We start from the raw sequence: 14,536 nt of genomic DNA, 5'->3' as shown, positions 1-14,536 counted from the left end.
ACATTTCGCTACAATATTTTGGCAAGTATCTCAAGTGCTTCAATTTTCAATCCGTTTGAATTGGTATGAAGATTTTATTTTTCTGATCATATTATTCTAAAGAATCATAATTAATATAGGATACCAAATAAAGAGCAGATGCTAGATGCTTGATTATAAAAGCTCTAGCTAGAAAAATTAATTATGACTTTTAGGATAAAAGGATAAAAAAAATTAAAATTTTTGTACCGATTCAAACGGATGATAGGTTGGACTAAATTCATTTGGACTAAAAATTTACATATAATTTTTTTTTTTTTTAGTTTGGCTCTGTTTGTTTCGATGTAAAATGTTTTACAATGTAAAATGTTTTCTATGTAAAATATTTTTTCAAAAAACAAATTTCAAACTTTTATTTTTCGGTGTTTGGTTGTCACTTGAAAAATATTTTCAGAAATCGATAAAAAAATGTAGAGAGAGAGAGGAGAGGATTAAACGGTGGAGAAATATGAGAATATTGGAATTGAACGTGAGTTAGGATTAATAATAGATGAAACTGAGTAGTGAGAATTGCAGTAGAAAGCAGTAGGTTTATTTTAGAAAATAACTTACGAAAGATTTAATGGTAAGTCATTTTCATCCAATTAATAGAAAAAGTTTTACATATAAAATATTTTTCTCATTTTTTACACAACTAAACACCAAAAAATAGGTAAAATATTTTACTGAAAAACATTTTACGCCGAAACAAACGGAGCCATTGTTGGAATCGTTTCCCAACCTAACCTTGTGCTACTTCCGCCCTTGCTTGTGGTCGAAGAAAAGAATAATTGGATTCTTTTCTCTTTTCCCAACGTGAAAACAGCCAAAAACAGAGCTGTCGCTTTACTAGCTTTACCATTACCGCACCAGAAGTATTGAGAGAGGACAACTACATTGCTTAAACAACTTTGGATTCATCCGCTGACGTTGTACCTGGTAATTACAAAACCTCCATCACCGAATTTTGCAATATAGTATTTGATATGCATGTATGTTGTATCATCTTCAGTTGTGAGTGCCTTTTCTTTCATCATCGTCTTTCCTCTGGTTGTTAACAGTAATTCATAAGAAGCCCATTTCTACACCGAGAAAAACTTCCAGAAAAGGGTCAGGTGTTGTTCTCCTTGGCTTTTTTGGGTTTTTTCCTTTTTTGGGTCAGGTGATTCCTCTCTGACGAGAGTGAGAGCGGTCGAAAAAGTAATTTTTTTTTTAATTTTTACAAAGATTTTTGGAAATATCCAAAAATAGCTCAACAAAAGTTGAAACAAATTCAAATGAGGATGGAACGAGAAGGAAGCCCAAAAACCTAAGAGGAACGGGGCTTAATGCTGTGAAAGTAGGTTTTTCCTCTATCAGTATTTTAAAACCCTATTCCACTGAATGCAGTGATGAAGGCGCCATAAAATGAAAGACTACGTTTATTTTGGGGTACAAAAGGTCCAGGAACACACCACACCTTTAAGTCCGGAAGTGTATGTGAATCTGTGTGCATCTAACCATTCCGAACACGATTGCGTCGAGAGTTGTGTTTTAAAGGTGTGTTTATGGCATTGCTCATTTGGGCGTGGGGTTAAATACTATGGAGTTTCTAAAACCAACCCCGTTCAACTGTTTAAAGTTGTTTTTGGCCCATTTGCCAAAAATAGAAGTAGCGCTAAATTGGTTGACACAACTTTTGAGGGAAGAAATAAAAAGGTTTACAGCTCCAGTACTTTTTTCGATAATTTAGATTTGTCCGAACAAGCATACGTGCACCTCAACTATTTTTACGGGGACCAATTCCACTGTCCATTAGCGGTAGTCCAATTAAAGCCGGGAAAAAGTCCCTTAGAAGCTGGGCCCATAAGTGTTTATAGCACCTGAGAAGTTTTGAACTGAGTTAAAGCCGCAGGAAACACCTGGTCACTACTTAACCAATAATAAACAGACTGATCGCTGTGTAAGTTGTGTATACCATGGGATTAGGAATATCATGAAGTATAATTTACAGGATCCTATTCCATGTTGTTAATGGCTTGGACCACTACTTTTGCAGATTTGGTAATTTTATTCATAGCATGATCATTTCTCACTCTAACCTCTTCCATGGAGATAAGTTAGCCCACTTTCATGGATATGGTTTCCTACAACTGCAACACTATCCCATTGTCAAACTGTGCAACTAACTAGGTTCCCGCAAATAACTTAATCAACCCCACCCCCACCTTCGTTAACTACTTCCTTTTCTGTACTTTGGTAGTTTCGTTATATGCCATAACTACCACAAACAAACCTTGGGTTTAGAAACTCCATTGGAGCTTACAAAAATACTCTAATGCATGTGTGCACTTGTTCATGTACATTCAATTGACTCGGAGAACCTAATAGGCAACATTAATGGAAAAAAGACATGCAGAACACTTTAGGTAAAGTTAATCAAATTTAATGTCCACTTGGATTCCTCGTATTTTTTGCCAAACAAATTGTTCTTGGCTCTGTGGATTTCAAATTCCAGACAAAGTTGATGAAAGCACAAGGAGATAGGACCTAAAGATAAAGGAAATGGCAGAAGCAGATCTCTATACCATTGTAAAGGTAACAACTTTTTAACCCCCCTCCCCCCCCCCCCCCCCTGAAGTTGAGTTGAGTTTTGTTCACCCTCCTAAGTGGAGGGTGAACATTACCCTCCTCCTTATTAGTTGAAATGATGTGGACTTCACCAGAAAGTGATGTCATGCTTACCAAAAAATGTATTGCATGGTAAGCATGTCATCACTTTCTGATGGGGTCCTCACCATCTCAACCAATAAGAGAGAGGGTAATGTTCACCCTCTTTTAAGGAGGGTGAACAAAATTGCACTCCCTGAAGTTACATTTTATGATATGAATATACCACTCCAAATCATTAAGGATGGATGATGAGATTCCTTTAGCAAATATATGTACTGTGGATCATTCTTTGCTAAATCGGTTATTTGATGCGTCAGGTTGCTCGCAATGAGGACCTGACGGAGCAGATTGGAAGGGATAGATATTTTGACCTTGTGGATCATAACAAAGTTCGTAGTTTCCGTATTAAGAGATGGACGCCTTTCAACCTTTTTAAGGTGCTCTTTATCATTCTTTTGGGATTTGAGTTTGCTTAAATTTTGCGTGGCTAATAACATAACAGAATGACTTTAGTTTTTAATAGGTGTTGATTTGTTGGAGAACCATGTTTTGGGGGAACCATAAAATTTGCATCTTGATTTAAGGGGGAAGTTGGGATAGAAGGAGTAAGCATTTCCACCTGAGTATACAAAAAGGTCGGTTCATTGTAGGAGGCTAGTTTGAAACCCAGACTTGCTGAGGTTCACACGTTAACTTCGGGGAGGTTTGTATCTGAAAAATTGAACAGGAAAATGTTGTCTATCAGTGACCTTTTTCATATCTTTGTGCAAAAGGAATGCAGTGGACTTTATTTTCTGAACTTGCCTTCTGTTCTGGGATGACAGTTTCAATTAGTCTGTTAATTGTGTAATTTGGCAATTGAAGGTCTTGAGAGGTTCATGTTTAGTGCATTAATTTGACCATTTGCTGAGGTTTTATAACATATTTTCATGGGAAAAGAGACCGGTAATAGTTGATCTGCTTTTGAGACTGTTTTTTTACTTTTGTGCAAACCAACGCTTTGATGCGAGTTGTAGATATGCCTATCATTTTTTAGTACTTCAAGCTTAATGGATGAATGATGGTAGTTTTTGTTTTCATGACACCACATATTGCTTGTCCTGTTATAGCATTCAAATAATGAAATTATATGCAGGAGGAAGTTGCCAAAGAGTTTGGCATACCTGTACAATTTCAACGTTTCTGGTTATGGGCAAAGCGCAAAAACAATACATACCGTCCACATTGGCATGTGACACCACAACTGGAAGCTCGACCTGTAAGTGCCTTCGACTTTTCATCTTTTCTGGTGTTACATTTTTCTTTTCGGTTTTTCATTAATTTTTTTTAAAGTTACGACAGCTCCATATCATATAGTCTCCTAGTGTAGCATTTTACCTTAATCAGCCTTAAGATCTACCTTCACAACTTGAGAATATGTGAGCTTATGTGTATATATTTAATCCACCAACTATTTGTGTCTTGCATTGCTGAACTTCACATGAGAACCTGATGGTCACATTGTATGGACACAAGCTTGAGCTCAATTTTGGCAAATTTCAGGCAAATTATTTATCTTTAGTAAACTTAAAGCCCTACTCATTTTTTCCTGACAAATTTATCATGATGTTATACTTAAAACTCCACCTCCCTTGAATTTTAAGAAACAAGCTACTTGTAATAATTCTGGTAAGATGACTTCAGTGTGGCTGTAAGCCATGCTTCTTAAAAGAAATTACTATAGTTTACCTATCTGTATGAAAATTAGATATTCCATGGGCTTATCTTTTTTATTAATACTTACGCATTTTATCTGGAGAGTAAAGTGCCTCGCTGCTTTGCTTAACGCTTTTCACCTTTAGAAGTTTCTATATTTATATTTAATGGATAGTTGCTTGTGCCGTTTCGTGGTAGTTTCTATACCAAGTCTTTCTTTTTTCATTTGTGATTCAAACATATGCTCCTGCACTCATAAAGTAACTTAGCGTTCGATGACGTTGGCTAACTAGGTACTTGACAGCTTTAATACAAATTTTCGTAATGAGCTTACCTGAGTGTTAGGGTCCAGTGGACTCTTTTGGTTGGCCTGTTCAATATAATGTGTCTTTAGCCACAACTTGGATATGTATTAGTCGGTTATAACTTGCAATTTTAAGTCCACCTTGGAAGTTTCAAATTTATAATGCAGTTAAGTTGCCTTTCCTGTGGACTACTGGACTTGGTTAATGTGGCTGTTTCTTTTAAGAACTATATAATTTGGGTTCTTAATGCACATCTTCTTTGTCTGTATGATTTAATTGTTCTCCATGCTCTGTTTATGGTTGTGTGTTTATCTATGGTGTTCATTCTAGCTTGTCTTTCAGGTTCATCTGCATTCAGTCTATTTGATACCTAATGAGAAAATTTCTGCTGAGTCACTAGGGGGTTTGTGGTGCACTGAGTATTCCAAGTCTCCATGTATAACCCAATTTCAATTTTAAGTCAATTGAATTCAGAGGACATATTTATGCTATAGTCACTAGTTCTCTCTCTCTCTCTCTCTCTCTCTCTCTCTCTCTCTCTCTCTCTCTCTCTCTCTAATTTCTTGGTGTTTGTGTCTTCTCTTTAGCATGTTATGAACTTATGATGAGTCAATGAAATCTTTCAATGAGCTTTGATCAAATTGATCTGGCTTTTGGTATTCCTTCAACACATTGTAGGTTGGACGTTTGAGAGCACCCGAGGCAAATGATGCAGAGTTGAATTTGTTTTTGGAAGTGGAACGTAGTAGACAGGTAGTGGCTATTTAATCTGATTTCATCTTTCCGATTGCTCAAAATTTTTAAATAACATTTATTTGGGTCAAATCGTCATATTCCTCATATACATATGGAGCTCTAGGTCCTGAACTCCTTGATCACAACCATGCAGGGTCTGCCAAAGATTCCTCCAACTGTTTGTAGTGACGATATTCTTCTTTTTTTCAAACTTTATGACCCTTTGAAAGAGGAGCTCAGGTACTTCAACATTGCTTTCCTTGGGTTGGTGTTGCATGTAGTTGGGTTGTCCTCTCCACCTCGGTTGGTTTCTGAGGCTGTTTTATATGTTGTCAGCTATGTTGGGCGATTGTATGTCAAGGCCAGTGGAATGCCAGTGGAAATCTTGGCAAAGATTAATGGGTTGGCTGGATTTGCTCCTGATGAAGATATTCAACTCTTTGAAGTAAATCGGTTGTTTCTAAGGCTATTGTTAGATATCCTGTCATTGGGTAGTGATTTTTGCACTCATGTCTTTAATATCGACACTCCTTTCCTTGCCTTTATTCCTCTGAATTTACAGCATAAATATTCGCCTCTTCACACATAAAAGGGCAGTATTGTAAATTCAGACAAGTAAAGACAAAGAAAGGAGTGCGCATGGTGAACGATAGGGCAAATTAACTTCGTAGTTCCTGTGTAGTCTGGCAGCTCGGGATTTAGTCCACATTCATCTTAAATCATTTTCATGTTCAGGAAATAAAATTTGAACCAAGTGTCATGTGTGAACCCGTGGACAAGATGGTCACTTTCCGTGGTAGTCAGGTACAAGCATGTCAATTGCAAAAGTTGTTCTCTGATTGTATATGATAAGTTAAATGTTGTTCTCCTTCTGCAGCTTCAAGATGGTGACATCGTTTGCTTTCAGAAATCACCTCAAGTTGAAAGTAGCGGACAATGTGGGCATCCTGATGTTCCTTCATTTCTGAAATATGTGCATCATCATCAGGTACTCAATGAGACTTTGCAATGTGATTTCGACTTCTTTTGAGACTTTTGTGGGACATCAGGTGTAATCTCTGTTTTATTCTTCTTTACTTTGGATTTGTAGTAATATATGAGCCCAGTGTGACCCTGGTATATTTCACAGAAGTCACTTTGAATATTCCATGAGTCTCTCAGTTTTAACTTGTGTTTGAAATTGTGGTCACCAAGATTTTTATACAAAGTAGAAAAACAGTAGCCATTCAACACGTTTGTAAGGTTGGCATTTATTGTTCGCATAATGCTTGCATTCTGGATAGTTTTGAAAATTTGCACATCATTGTAAAGCAGATGAGGTATTCATCTTACGCATGTTTCAATACGTATTTAGAGTGCATAAGTGGCAGTCTTCAGAATGCACCACATTTACTTAATGAGTTTCATTCCGGGAGGGCACGTTTGGAGGGTTGAAGAAGTTTTGTGAAAGTGTCCGTGAAGTGTATGAACTGAAGAAATGTCGGGCATGCTTTTAGTCGGACACGATTTTAGAAGCGTCCTAAGAGCGTCATTGTCTGACATGACACATGCCTTCTCCGTAGGGTGTATGTGTTGTGTCCTTGGAGAAGGTGGTAAGTGTTGCGGTGGCTCAGTCTTTGTACCCTATGTTCGAAGCCTGAGCTAAGCGTGGGAGCGCCGTAGGGAGCGTTTAGGAAAAATTATTTATTTTTATGCATTTTAATGTAGGTAGATGTCAAAAAGAAAATATTATTCTACCACTTAAAATGCAAAACATAAAAATATATATAGATTTAATATGTGATTCCAGCTGTTCTCCATATCTTAGTTGCACAAAGCGGGGGCGGGAGTGGGATCAGTGGTGGAGAATTATAGGAGCTCCTCTTTCGGGACGGGGAGCGTTTAGGAATAATACATGAACATGAAAATATGTAATGCAAGTAAATATTATTATGCGTCATTCATGTCAATTGCAAAGATTATCTTAGTAACTAAGTAATATTATGGTTATATTATGTAATTGAGCAAATTTAAGTTAATAATTTTCTAATATCTTATCATTACTTTGTCTTTTATCTTGCTTGGTATCTTTTTATTTTTGTTTCTTTTGGGATTTATATGCCTAAGAGGTTCTATCCTAGTTGGGAGCGGGTTCCTTCTCAATGGGAGCAAGGTTCCTGACTTCGGAGCGTGGGAGTGAGGTTCCGAGGTGGATTCGCCACCCACATTGAAGGTTCCTGCAACTAAGAGCCTGAGAACAAACCTGCGAAGAGAGAACAGAACAGAGACAATGATGTATTGATCAATTGCTCTAGAGGCTAGGGTTTTTTTAAGTCTTACTTGTCTGTTGACTAATCATCTATATTTATATTTCATTTACAGTTTGGCCCTTACTAAGTTACTTAATACTTCAGAACATCTTGTTTTAGTTCCAGTCGTATCCCGCGCGTATCCAAAAACGTATCTGAAATGGAAAACATTTAAATTAACACCAGATACTTGTTTTTGGTATCCGATGCGTATTGGGCTGTCCTGGAATCAGATACCACATGCCCACTACTTTCGGAGTATTCATGCTTTATACTAGTTGTGCTATTTGTGTTTTCCCAATCGATCCCTCTGTCCTGAAATGTGCTACTTATCTACTCTAGCCCATTTTTTAGTTGTGGAATTTAGTTTCCTTATTTGGTTTGGGGTATTCTCCAAGTCCTGGTTGAGATCTCTAATTCTCGCATTTGCCTTTCCCTTGAATGATCCAAGCAGATCAAACCTGAGCATCACAGCAAATATTGGTATGTTCATGCTTATATTGGAGAAAATATTTATTCCAAGCTAACGCTGTCAACATATTGACTTTTTTTTTTTTTTTTCCAGGTGTCGAATTTGTTCTGAGCCAAAACCGATAGAAAGGGGCCAAGGCACCGATTCTGGTGGTTCAACCCTGCAGACTCGCTCTGCCAACATTTCAGATGGCAAAGTCAGATTTTTGGCATATTGGGTTTCTTCCGAGGCGTCTCTTTTACTTGAAAGGATCCACAGCACTTACAAGGACACTTTCACTAAATTCTCAATGAAAGGTCAAAAACTGCCGACTGTACTACTTGAGTCGTTCGCCTCGTTCGTTGAATCAATGTCTACGACTAAGGTCAATGAAGTGCAAGAGGATGTACTGAAGCAGGCCACCCTTTCAATCGAGGACTTTGAGCAAGTTGGGCTGGAGTTGTCGTGGTTGAAGAAGAGGTTGGAGGAAGCAAAAAAGGCTAATAAACAAGCGGAATCTCTTGTCTATGTGGACTTGTGCGAAACTGCTCTGAAGGTGGGTAGAGCTAAGGTTCGTGAACTCGAAGAAGGGTTAGTCAGGGCCAAGGCGGAACTGGAGGATTGTTCAACGGACTTACCAAACTCACTAGCAGTAAATGATTATCTACTTCTGGACGTTGTGTAAAAATGGAAACGTTTTCGTGACGGTATCGTTTAGGTCTTTAGTGTCCTAAATTTACAACTCTGTTTACCGCACAAATCTTTGCGCGTCCAAGATAGGTTGGCAATCTCTTGTTACATCTTTCGTGTAATTAACTGGATTCTGCATCAGGTTAGTAAGGCCGAGTTTCTTTACGCGGTGCCCCACCTCACTGGGTCCAAATAGATGGTACCAGCTTCTGAAGGGAGATGCCATGCATTGGTTATCGTTTTAAACGTCTTGCGAACGACTGCTCGTTGGATGGTGGTTGGTAAGATGGAAACAGTCTCAAGATGCTATTTTTCACTGTTAATATATCTTAACAGATTGATGAATAGGTTTTTTTATAATTTCTGTTTAAGATTGGAAATTCATGAGAAGATTTTTTCATAGTTTCTCATACGATTTATTTTATCTACGTGTTCATGGGTTTCAAAAAGCAATCTTCTGCGCTGACCTCTAATCCTTTGATTAGTGTGGGTGGGAGTAATGCAAATAGATCTTGATCTCGTGAGTAATCAAAGGCCTAATGCCAATCGTAATGGTGGCAAGGGTATTCAGTTTATTTTTTTGCATTTGTTAGTTTCGCGTTAAATTGTTGTGGATTATTGGTCTGTCTCGACGAGAAAATTAGAAAAGTAAAAAATCATGATCGGAACTCTTTGATATTGCACATCCATTCTCCATTTTGGAGTTTTGGAGATGGGTCGGAGATGCTCTAATATATCTATTTTTGTCCGCATGGATATCGTTTCATCAGTTGTGAGTGTAGTGATCGTTTTCTACAACGGGAAAACTTACAAAGAAGAGTCTTTTTTTTATAAGCAGGTGTCTGGGCTAGCTAAAACGCACCTCGACTAATTCTAGAGATCATAAACTCACCGTCCACTAGCGAGCCCACTTAATGCTCCACATGGATAGTCCGTATGGACAGGCTCTAAAGGAGTTGATATCACCTGAGAGTGCTCAAACTTAATTCTAGAGATCATAAACTCACCGTCCACTAGCGGGCCCACTTAATGCTCCACATGGACAGTCCGTATGGACAGGCTCTAAAGGAGTTGATATCACCTTAGAGTGCTCAAACTTGAGGCCTCAAGAAGAAGCAAACCCCTAAGTCTCCGGCCTTGATCACCAGGCCAACTCCTTTGGGGTTTACAGAGAAGGGTTAATCCTAGGAAAGGCCTCCAAGAAGTTTTTTCCTCCGGCAGTGTTTTTTTCTTTAGATTTTTTTTGGGAAGCTCTATCAGTGTTAAAAACCTTTTCCTCTAGATGCACACACCCTAGTATATATTACGATGTCTTGTTTGATATGGGGGCTAGAGACTATGGAGATTTTATAACTGATATTTTCAAATTTTTAAAGTTGTTTTTGACATAGCTTCTGAGGCAACAAACAAAAAAGGGTTTAAAAATGTAGAACCTAAGCCATAAGAAACACAACAACAATTGCTGGTGTAAGTTTGTTTGTGTATCCCATGCGATTAGAAACATCATGAAGTATAATTTACATGAGCCTATCCCATCTCGGCACTGGATTGGACCGCTAGCATTGTAGACTTGGTAATGTTATTCAAATTGGGTGGAAAAATTATACGTGCACGCAGTTCACAAAGCACAAGGAATTGCCTGCTCATAAACAGAGGAGAGGTGGTGTGCATCCGCACATCAACTATACCAAATGGGGTCTAATAAGTGAAGTTTGCCCTTTTTTTGTTTTTTTGTCTTTTCTCTCACTCTAACCTCTTCAGTAGAGGTAAGTTATCCCATCTTGATGTATATGGTGTCCTATACCTTCGTGGCTATGGTGTCCTATACTGCAAGTCCGCAACACTATCCCATTGTCGAAGTGTGCAACTAACTGTTGCATATCACAAACGGACCACAAGTTACTCACTATTCAATCCACCTACTTTACGTGGCAAACAAATGCGCACAAATGTTTATGGTGGGTATGTTAATTTCTTGTTTTCGTCAGGAATTTGTGTGGATTGTCTTTTTCTTTTTCTTCTTTTTCTTTTTTTATTTGTTTATTTATGAGGAACTTCCTTAGGCACCCGAATACGTGCAAATTATAAGTTTCAGTTTAGCCAAAAGATCAACCATGCGGTTGGGCTTGCACTGTCATAACTCCTTAATTTATGCTGGAAATGAAACCATCCTTGGCTTAGTGAAGGACAATCCATTCAATGGATATTGAACCTTGACCAAAAGTTTTCAATTTAGATGTGCCGACATTCTAATTCGAGCTAGAGTCCTTAATATTAGTTTTTCACATGGTCACAATTCATAGGTCGTTTGCTACAGTTCTTTGGAGAAACCTATGGTGGATGAGTTTTGTCACGAGTTGTGAGCTATTTCAATTCCTAGACCTTACGGTATTGTGGAAAGTTAACAGCAATAACAGTACCTATATAATCCCCAATGATCGGAGGAGGACTTGAAATAGACCTTTGGTAATATGTGCACATAGTTAGTAACTGCTCTTAGAAAGTTTTACCACTAAATTAATGCGCCGCCCCCCACCCCCCCCCCCCCGAAAGTCAAGGAATTCAAGGGACATTATGTTGTGGAACTATGCCCCAAAATCAAAGCTTGAAGGGATCAGAGTGGTAGGCCTCTAGAGATCTAATTCAATATCTGCGCTCATGAATATAGGTATGGTGATCAGTTATTCATGATAAATGAATTTAATTTATTCTTCAGTTTCTTATTTGCAGACTGTTTTCTATGTGGATTTGTTAGTCAGAGAAATAATTCTATCACCCTTCTAAAATTTCCAGGTCAAAGCTTCACAATTGTACTTCCAATGTTTGTCAGTTTGTTTAATCTTCACTTAACTACTTTCTTTTCTGTTCTTTGCTTATATACCACAGCTAGCCTACCAAATATTGGGTTCAGAAACTCCACTGAAGTTTACAAAATACTCTAATGCATGCGTGCACTTGTTTATGTAATATGTATGCTTAATTGACAAGGAGAAAACATAGCAGACCACTTTGTCTAAAGTAATTCAAATCGAGTGTCGCCTTGGATTCATGATTTTTTGGTCAATCAAATTGTTAACCGACTCTGTGGACTTCGGACTTCAAATCGCAGATAAGGTTGACAAAAGCACAAGAAGAAAGTATCAAAAGAGAACGGAAATGGCAAAAGCACATCAATATACTACTGTAAAGGCTACAACTTTCTTAACTTCCCCCTGAAGTTTCATGTTATGACGGGAATATACCGCCCATATCACTTCGGGATGGATGATGAGATTCCATTAGCAAATTAATTGTGGATCATTCTTTGCTGATCAGTTATTTAATGAGTCAGGTTGCTCGCGATGAGGACCTTATGGAACAGATTGGAAGGGATATGTCTTTTGACCTTGTGGATCATAACAAAGTTCGTAGCTTTCGTATTGAGAGACAGATGCATTTTAACCTTTTTAAGGTATTCTTTATCATTCTACTGGGATTTGAGTTTGCTTAAATCTTGTACCGTTTAAGTGCGTACCAGAATGACTTTAGTTTGATTAGGTTTGATTTATTGGAGTACCATTTTTGGTGGATTTAGATGTAAGTGTAACTTATTATAAATTTGCATCTTGATTCGAGAGGGAAACAGGCATAGAAGGAGCAAGCGTCCCCACCAGAGTATGTAAAAAGGTCAGCTCAGTCTACAAGGCTAGTTAGAAACCCGGACTTGCTGAGGTTCACTCGTTAACATTTAGAGGAGCTTTGTATCTGGAAAAGTAGATAGGAAAATATTGCCTATCGGTGGCCTTTATTGTTTTAGTTCTTTATGCGAAGGGAATGCAGTGAACTTTCAGTTTCTGAATCGGCCTTCGGTTATTTGATGACAGTTGAAACTGTTAATTGAGAGATTTGGCAATTGAAGCTCTTGTGAGGCCATATGTTTACCTTATTGATTTAACTGTATGCCAAGGTTTTATGACATATTCCATGAGAAAAGAGACCGGTATTAGTTGTTCTGCCTTTGAGACTGCTTTTACGTTTGTCCAAGCCAACACTCTTGATTCAAGTCATAGATGTACCTATAATAGAGAGTGCTTCAAACTTAACGGATGAATAATGCTAGTTTTTGTTTGTATGTTTACCACGTATTGCTTTTCTTGTTATAGCATTCGAATATTTAGATTGTATGCAGGAGGAAGTTGCCAAAGAGTTTGGCATACCCGTACAATTTCAACGTTTCTGGCTATGGACAAAGCGTTTGAACAAAACATACCGTCCAACTCGGCATTTGACACCACAAGAGGAAGCTCAACCTGTAAATGCTTTTGACTTTTCCTCCTTTCTGGTGTTATTTATTTCATCTTTGGTCTTTATCTTAATTTTTTAGTTACGACAGCTCCACACTTAAGATTCACCTTCACCGTTTCAAGATATGCATGTGCGTATGTTTATTTTCCTAAATCCACCAATTGTTTGTGTCTCTTGCATTGCCGAACTTCACATGAAAACCTGATGGTCACATTGTCTGAACATGAGTTTGGAGCAACATTTTGCAAACTTCAGGCTAGTTATTACTGTAATAATTTTTTAAAGGTTAAACTCCTAAGTCTTAATCACATTTTAGTGACAAAATGTATCATGATGTTAATACTTAATACTTAATACTTAAAACGCCGCCTCTCATGAATTTTAAAAAACAAGATGTACTTGTTGTCATTCTGGTAAGATGACATTAGGGTGGCTATCAGAGCCGTACTTCTTCGAAGAAATCATTCTTGTTTATCTATCTGTCTGAAATTTAAAGATTCCGGGGCTTATCTTTTCTTTGTATTGCATACATATTACATCCAGAGAGTAAAATGCCTTGCTGCTTCGCCTAATGCTTTTCACCATTAAAAGTTTTGATGCTTAATGAATAGTTGCTTATGCCTTTTCATTGAAGTTTCTATACCAAGTCTTTCTGTTCTCATCTATGATTCAAACATAAGGGTCCACACTCATAAAGTAACTTAGCATTCGACGACGGTGGCTAATTTGGTACTTGATGGCTTTGATGAAAATTTCCGTAATTGGGCTTACCTGAGTTTTAGGGTCCAGTGAAGGCTATTATTTTGTCAGCACGTTCATGTTCTACATAGAGTATTGTTAAGGTTGGCCTGTTCGAAATATTGTTTCTTTAGTGAATTGGATATGCATTAGTCGGTTATAAACTGTTATAAAGTTTTAATTTAAATTGCAGTTAAGTTGCCTGTACACTTGGTTAATGTGGTTGTATCTGTCAAGAATAATAGACCTTGGGTTCTTGAATTGCAACTTCTTTTTCTGTATGAGTCAACCGTTCTCCTTGCTCTTTTTGTGGTTGTGTGTATATCTTTGGTGTTCGTTCTAGCTTGTCTTTCAGGTTCATCTGCAATCTATTTGATACCTAATGAGAAAATTACTGCTTAGTCACTTGGGGATTTGTTATTTATAAGCCACTTTTAAGTCAACTGAATTCGAAGGATATATTTATGCTAGAGTCACTGCTTCACTGTCTATCTTTAATCGCTCGGTATTTTAAGTGTTTTCTTGAGTTCTCGTTATATATAACGCTACAGTCACTAGTTCGCTGTCTCCCTTTAACCGCATGGTGTTAAATTTGTTTTCGCATTAGCATGTTATGATGAGTCAATGAAATCTTTCATACCTTTAAAGTCTCTAGTGTTAATTGAGCTTTGACCAGAGCG

The 14,536-nt window shown here is 37.7% G+C and overlaps 2 protein-coding genes across 12 annotated transcripts; both read left to right on the top strand.

Moving 5' to 3' along the window:
• Positions 1-820: 820 nt before the first annotated feature.
• Positions 821-9,287, top strand: LOC131326284 (ubiquitin C-terminal hydrolase 12-like). 8 transcript variants are annotated; one of them, XM_058359015.1, is made up of 12 exons: positions 876-957; positions 1,080-1,133; positions 2,516-2,595; positions 2,988-3,107; positions 3,806-3,928; positions 5,349-5,423; positions 5,560-5,645; positions 5,742-5,850; positions 6,141-6,209; positions 6,283-6,393; positions 8,148-8,224; positions 8,259-9,287. In XM_058359015.1, exons 3-12 carry the CDS (start codon positions 2,563-2,565, stop codon positions 8,827-8,829), a joined length of 1,374 nt encoding a protein of 457 aa, XP_058214998.1. In that variant the 5' UTR covers positions 876-957; positions 1,080-1,133; positions 2,516-2,562; the 3' UTR covers positions 8,830-9,287. The 8 variants fall into 8 exon arrangements, with proteins under 8 accessions (XP_058214996.1, XP_058215002.1, XP_058214998.1 ...); XM_058359013.1 differs by lacking the exon at positions 1,080-1,133 and having other exon boundaries at positions 821-957; XM_058359019.1 differs by lacking the exon at positions 1,080-1,133 and having other exon boundaries at positions 822-957; positions 8,148-8,176.
• A 536-nt stretch (positions 9,288-9,823) lies between these two features.
• LOC131326287 (ubiquitin C-terminal hydrolase 12-like) lies at positions 9,824-14,536 on the top strand. Of its 4 annotated transcripts, none has more exons than XM_058359024.1 (4): positions 9,824-10,792; positions 11,944-12,023; positions 12,166-12,285; positions 13,003-14,536. In XM_058359024.1, the coding sequence occupies exons 1-4, from the start codon at positions 10,774-10,776 to the stop codon at positions 13,195-13,197; spliced, it is 414 nt and encodes a 137-aa protein (XP_058215007.1). In that variant the 5' UTR covers positions 9,824-10,773; the 3' UTR covers positions 13,198-14,536. The 4 variants fall into 4 exon arrangements, with proteins under 4 accessions (XP_058215007.1, XP_058215008.1, XP_058215006.1 ...); XM_058359025.1 differs by having other exon boundaries at positions 9,824-10,796; XM_058359026.1 differs by lacking the exon at positions 9,824-10,792 and adding an exon at positions 11,361-11,502.

This window comes from Rhododendron vialii, chromosome 5a (assembly GCF_030253575.1).
Source record: "Rhododendron vialii isolate Sample 1 chromosome 5a, ASM3025357v1".
Lineage (NCBI taxonomy): Eukaryota > Viridiplantae > Streptophyta > Magnoliopsida > Ericales > Ericaceae > Rhododendron > Rhododendron vialii.
The sequence above is the reverse complement of the archived record's forward strand: the minus strand, read 5'-3'. Positions and strand labels throughout refer to the sequence as shown.